The sequence below is a fragment of the Trichomycterus rosablanca genome, chromosome 3 (genome assembly GCF_030014385.1).
Source record: "Trichomycterus rosablanca isolate fTriRos1 chromosome 3, fTriRos1.hap1, whole genome shotgun sequence".
NCBI classification, from domain to species: Eukaryota; Metazoa; Chordata; class Actinopteri; order Siluriformes; family Trichomycteridae; genus Trichomycterus; species Trichomycterus rosablanca.
This window is the reverse complement of record NC_085990.1, coordinates 55,526,301-55,533,121: the sequence shown is the minus strand read 5'-3', so window position 1 is coordinate 55,533,121 and position 6,821 is coordinate 55,526,301. Positions and strand designations below refer to the sequence as shown.

At 42.8% G+C, this 6,821-nt stretch overlaps 1 protein-coding gene across 1 annotated transcript in view; it reads right to left on the bottom strand.

Annotated features, from left to right (window-relative positions):
• The window catches only part of nubp2 (nucleotide binding protein 2 (MinD homolog, E. coli)), a 13,369-nt gene extending 8,494 nt beyond the window's left edge, over nucleotides 1-4,875 (bottom strand). Inside the window, exons 1-2 of the mRNA XM_062991505.1 lie at nucleotides 4,838-4,875; nucleotides 4,079-4,197 (exon numbers count right to left, since the gene is read on the bottom strand). Of these exons, the coding sequence (XP_062847575.1) occupies nucleotides 4,079-4,197; nucleotides 4,838-4,853 (135 nt within the window). The 5' untranslated portion in view covers nucleotides 4,854-4,875. The remainder of the gene's footprint in view (nucleotides 1-4,078; nucleotides 4,198-4,837) is intronic.
• Nucleotides 4,876-6,821: the final 1,946 nt, after the last annotated feature.

Sequence of the window (6,821 nt, the reverse complement as noted above, 5' to 3'; positions counted from 1 at the left end):
TGACACAATGAAAAGTAGTCTGTGTGCAGCTTATATAACAGTGTAAATTTATTCTTCCCTCAAAATAACTCAATATACAGCCATTAATGTCTAAACCACCGGCAACAAAAGTGAGTACACCCCTTAGTAAAAGTTCCTGAAGTGTCAATATTTTGTGTGGCCACCATTATTTCCCAGAACTGCCTTAACTCTCCTGGGCATGGAGTTTACCAGAGCTTCACAGGTTGCCACTGGAATGCTTTTCCACTCCTCCATGACGACATCACGGAGCTGGCGGATATTCGAGACTTTGCGCTCCTCCACCTTCCGCTTGAGGATGCCCCAAAGATGTTCTATTGGGTTTAGGTCTGGAGACATGCTTGGCCAGTCCATCACCTTTACCCTCAGCCTCTTCAATAAAGCAGTGGTCGTCTTAGAGGTGTGTTCGGAGTCATTATCATGCTGGAACACTGCCCTGCGACCCAGTTTCCGGAGGGAGGGGATCATGCTCTGCTTCAGTATTTCACAGTACATATTGGAGTTCATGTGTCCCTCAATGAAATGTAACTCCCCAACACCTGCTGCACTCATGCAGCCCCAGACCATGGCATTCCCACCACCATGCTTGACTGTAGGCATGACACACTTATCTTTGTACTCCTCACCTGATTGCCGCCACACATGCTTGAGACCATCTGAACCAAACAAATTAATCTTGGTCTCATCAGACCATAGGACATGGTTCCAGTAATCCATGTCCTTTGTTGACATGTCTTCAGCAAACTGTTTGCGGGCTTTCTTGTGTAGAGACTTCAGAAGAAGCTTCCTTCTGGGGTGACAGCCATGCAGACAAATTTGATGTAGTGTGCGGCGTATGGTCTGAGCACTGACAGGCTGACCCCCCACCTTTTCAATCTCTGCAGCAATGCTGACAGCACTCCTGCGCCTATCTTTCAAAGACAGCAGTTGGATGTGACGCTGAGCACGTGCACTCAGCTTCTTTGGACGACCAACGCGAGGTCTGTTCTGAGTGGACCCTGCTCTTTTAAAACGCTGGATGATCTTGGCCACTGTGCTGCAGCTCAGTTTCAGAGTGTTGGCAATCTTCTTGTAGCCTTGGCCATCTTCATGTAGCGCAACAATTCGTCTTTTAAGATCCTCAGAGAGTTCTTTGCCATGAGGTGCCATGTTGGAACTTTCAGTGACCAGTATGAGAGAGTGTGAGAGCTGTACTACTAAATTGAACACACCTGCTCCCTATGCACACCTGAGACCTAGTAACACTAACAAATCACATGACATTTTGGAGGGAAAATGACAAGCAGTGCTCAATTTGGACATTTAGGGGTGTAGTCTCTTAGGGGTGTACTCACTTTTGTTGCCGGTGGTTTAGACATTAATGGCTGTATATTGAGTTATTTTGAGGGAAGAATAAATTTACACTGTTATATAAGCTGCACACAGACTACTTTTCATTGTGTCAAAGTGTCATTTTGTCAATGTTGTCCCATGAAAAGATATACTTAAATATCTGCAGAAATGTGAGGGGTGTACTCACTTTTGTGATACACTGTATACTGGGTCCACACAGGTCCACGTCCAGCACTCCTACCTACACACACACACACACACACACTTATATATACTGGGTCCACACAGGTCCACGTCCAGCACTCCTACCTACACACACACACACACACTTATATATACTGGGTCCACACAGGTCCACGTCCAGCACCCCCACCTACACACACACACACACACACACACATATATACTGGGTCCACACAGGTCCACGTCCAGCACTCCTACCTACACACACACACACACACTTATATATACTGGGTCCACACAGGTCCACGTCCAGCACTCCTACCTACACACACACACACACACACACACACACACACTTATATATACTGGGTCCACACAGGTCCACGTCCAGCACCCCCACCTACACACACACACTTATATATACTGGTAAATATGAGTTTTTAAACACCGTGTCCACTCACTGTCCACTCTATTAGACACTCCTACCTAGTCGGTCCACCTTGTAGATGTAAAGTCAGAGACGATCGCTTGCTGCTGTTTGAGTCGCTCATCTTCTAGACCAGACATATCAAACTCAAGGCCCGCGAAATAGTTTCATAGGTCTATTATCAATAGCCTGTAGGGATGTCCCAATCACGGTTTTCTGTTCCTGATCCCGATCATTAATTTTGATCCCGATCCGATACCGAGTCTCAAACCGATACTTGTGTTTTCTAGATATTGTCTAGATAAGAACTAGATAATACTGTTCACACAGTGCACACTTCAAGTACATTACAGTTATTCACATTAATCCAGTGTACATGTTTAACACCTGAACAGCTCTGCAGTGCTGAAGGGAAAAATGCTGCATCCAAACTATTGGCTTAATGTTCTTGTACAGAATAAAAGTAAACAAACCTAGTGCAGTATAAACTAACCCTGTTTAATGCAGTGATACACTAAATATGAACAAAAATCTCCACTCACAAGTGGTGTAGCAGCTTAACTTGAATATAAAAAAACAAAAAAGTTACTTAACAGCATTACAGTAAAACCTGAATACCAAAATAAAATGGACAGGCTCTTTTGTTATGAAGGAAAGCCAGTTCTTAAAGTGCTTGTATTGTGACGATGGTTTGATGGACGGGTCTACGCAAAGTGAGTGTGTTTTGACCCTTTGGGGCTTCCATAGCGCATGGGATAGCGTGCTCGGCTCTGGCTGTCCGCTATTCGGTACTGTAACAGAAGAAGTTAATAAAGTGTTAAACGCTCCCAACAATTAGTGAATATAGCGTGTATTTATTTCTTTATTAAGCGAGTGCATCACTACCACGCTCGGTTACATAACTAAGCCAATCAGAGAGCTCGATACTGAGATGTCGTTCAGTCGTGTAACACGTAAACTGGTAAAAGCTGTATGTTATGGTCCTGAAGTTTTCATACTGGGATTAAAAGTGATTGTTTTGTAAACCGGACTGATCCTCGACTCACACACCGTATAAACAGTAAAATTCTACAGTAATGAACGCAGCTCTGCTCCCACCGCCTGGTGAAACGCTCGCATTGCAGACTTGAAACAAAACGCTTAACGCTGACGTAAAACAAAATATCGGGAGTACAATCGGCATTAGTAAAGCCGATACCGATCAGTTGAAAAATGCCTTGATCGGCCCCGATTCCGATCTTTGAGATCGGATCGGGACATCCCTAATGGCCTGTGAATGCATGGGTCAGTGACATTTAAGCTAGCCGCCCCAGACATTGGCCGAACGAAAAGTGGAAAACAGGGGCTTTCATAACAGGTGGGAAGCAGAGTACATGTTTGTTGACGTTGCAGGTAAACCGCTGTGTCTTGTTTGCGGAGCCAATGTGGGTTATACGTGAAAGATTTGCAATTTTTCATCAGCTTGTTCATATTTGAAATATTGTCATTTGCTGGAAGGTATTGTTAATGAAAAACACAATTTAAATTTCATGCTATTTTATTTGTTAATTTTTATTACTTAAATTTTTTTTTTTTTTGAGAAGCAATTGTAGTCTGTTGTAGAAATTCAAATTTCTGCTTAAGAGTTTTTAATTGTTGAATAAATGTTCATTTTGTTTGGCCTGGAACACAGACCATGTTGTCAATTTTGGCCCCCTGTTCTAGACCTTCATCAGTGGTCACAGGACGCTGCCCACGGGGCGCTGTTGGCTGGATATTTTTGGTTGGTGGATGATTCTCGGTCCAGCAGTGACAGTGAGGTGTTTAAAAACTCCAGCAGCGCTGCTGTGTCTGATCCACTCATACCAGCACAACACACACTAACACACCAGCACCATGTCAGTGTCACTGCAGTGCTGAGAGTCATCCACCACCTAAATAATACCTGCTCTGTGGTGGTCCTGACCACTGAAGAACAGCATGGAGAAACAGATGGACTACAGTCAGTAATTGTAGAACTACAAAGTGCTTCTATATGGTAAGTGGAGCTGAGAAAGTGGACAGTGAGGTGGTGTTAATGTTATGGCTGATCAGTGTATACACACACACACACACACACACACACACACATGTACAGACCTTCTTCCCAGCATGCAGCAGTGCGAGTGCCAGTTGGGTGGTGATGGTGCTCTTGCCGACTCCACCTTTACCCGACAGAACCAGCAGCACGTGCTGAACCTTCTCCAGATTCCCCCTGTCTGACACACATCATGAACCTCCATAAAGCATCTACTGCAGCATCACTCACACCAGCACTGAGAGAAGATCTGGGTTCAGTGTGGTAGAACCTGACTATCCTACACCTCTGGGATGAACTGGAACCCTGAATATGAGCCAGGACCTCTCTCATCTCTCCTCACCTCACTGATGCTCTCAGAGATGAATGAATCCCTACAGTTATGTTCCAGAATCTAGAGGAGGCTGGTACAGGAGTAAAGGAGCATCAGGTCCATAATAATGTACACTGAGCTGGATGTGATCTCTGCTGTCCACATACTTTTGGTCATGTGCAGGTCTCAGGGTATTTAGTGCTGCTGAGGACTCCTGGATGATAAAGGTTCGAACCTAACCACAACACTATAGGAAACAGGAGCTTTCAGATTAAACATGATGTTAAATTACACAGGTGTAATGTAGAGGGCGATTTGTGACGTCACAAGCGTGTTATCGATAAACCTATATATTAATAAAAATTTATACTGAGCTTTTATTAATAACCACCACGGCTGAAAGATTAAATAATAACCAGTAATAATTCTACACTGATATAAAAATTATTTACATCTTTATATTGATTCTATTTAAAACAAGCAGTAAATAAATAAACTCTCATTTTACCTCCGTTTACTTCCATCACGTCCGCGATACTGTGACGTAGACCTCACGGCGCGCTGTGATTGGTCGGTGATCTTCCTCGCGCTCTCTCTGCTCCGCTGTGTGTAACTGCTGCCCCCGCCCCCGTTACTGCTCGCCGAGTGACGTCACGGATCTGTAGTTCTATACTCGCGCGATGTTGTTAAAAACTACATTTCCCATAACCCCCTGCGCAGCTTTATTACTCTCCGTGGTAAGACATCGAAAACGGACGAAATTGCAGCCAAGCGGGTGTCTGAGATGACACCATCCACAACACAAGGTTAGTAATTAATTTGCAAGTGATGTTGCCTGGTTTATTTGCTTAACGCTAGGTGGATTAAAGCAGTGTTTTCCCTAACTCGGTCCTAGAGGACCCCTTGCCCTTCACATTTTAGTCTTTACCCTGCTCCCAACACGCCTGATCCAACTAATCAGCTGATTAACAAACCCCTTTCGGAGACGAAGCTGGTGTGGTAGAGCAAGAAACTACTAAAATGTGCAGGGGGTCCTCCAAGACCACTGGGTTAAAGCCATTATGAGGATGAGTAGTATTTATTAAACAATGCTAACACAGTCACATTGTTCTGTGGTACTACTGAAGAATCATTAATTTAAGCTTTATGTTCATATTGAACTTTTAGTTGGCCAGACAGAGATCTTTTCTGAATCCTTAAAATATTGGTAATCTGATATACTGCATGAAGAGTGTAGTGTACACTGTGAGTTTAAAAGACTGTTGATAGTATTACTTATTTTATTTCAGCTGGAATCAAAAGACCTGTCACACAGGAGGACAAAGAATGGGCACTGGCATCTTTGTCAAAACTTGGGCGTTTCACTGGAATGGGCTGGATTTTGAGTCCTGAACCGCCTCAGGTACGACTTCTGTCTCTTGCACTTTGATTTGCCCACCATGTTTCCAGAAACATCACATATGCTATGTTAAGTCATTAACAATTTGGTTATTATGCAATTTAGTACAATGTCAAAAAGAAATCATTTCAACTAGAGATGTAGTTGTACTGTAAACAGTTGTACTGCGTAGTAAAAATGGCTACACAGTTTAAACCCATGACAGATTTGAACTTAAACCTTTTTGACTTGCAAGGAAATTAGCATTTGTTATATAAATGTCTGACACAATGTGCTTAACTTTAAATTCAGACACTACCCATCAAGACATTTGATGGGTTAGTGACCAGCCCAGGTTCTGCCCAAGCTGAGGACAAGGCTCTTTATGTGCTGTCATCGCTTGCTGTCACAGATGATGAGAAGCAGCAGATCGAGGCAGCAACAGTTGGGCAAGCAAAGAACCCTTTATGGTAAGAAAGTGCATTAATAAAAACTGCTGTGGCCCTGGGAACTTAATGCACTGCAACATACAATGTATGCAGATAGACAAAACACAAATTAAGAATATATCAATTTGTCAACCTATGCACTTCATTTAGAAAACATGCTGCAAATTCATATGTTATAATGTGTTGTCTGAATTTGCTGCAGATTTTCTAAATGCTTTGTATGGGCTGTCGGGTAGATGTTTTCTTGATTTGTTTGCATTTTTTGTCTACAGTATTTGCATGTTTTCTCAAGTCATAATGCATTGAGCTCTTAGCATCACTGTACAAAATAAGATACAAGCTGAAATAATACAAAACTAGTAATTGCAACTTGCCTTTTTTTTTTTTTTTTTAAATAACAGGTCGGCATTTCGCAAGAAACGTATCACGGCAAGCAACTTTGGTGTGGTCTTGGCAGCAGTCAAGCGGAAGTCTTACCCCCCTTCCTTATTCAAAACCCTGCTTGGCCATTACAATGTCCAAGACGGATCTAAAGTAAGAAGTGGATAAGTGATTTAACTTATCAGTGTATCTAAGATTAAGTGACATTTTTTGTGTTTTTATTAAAGGCATGTGATTGTGGAATCCTTCATGAGCCAAGGGCAAAGCAGCAGTACACAGAGCGC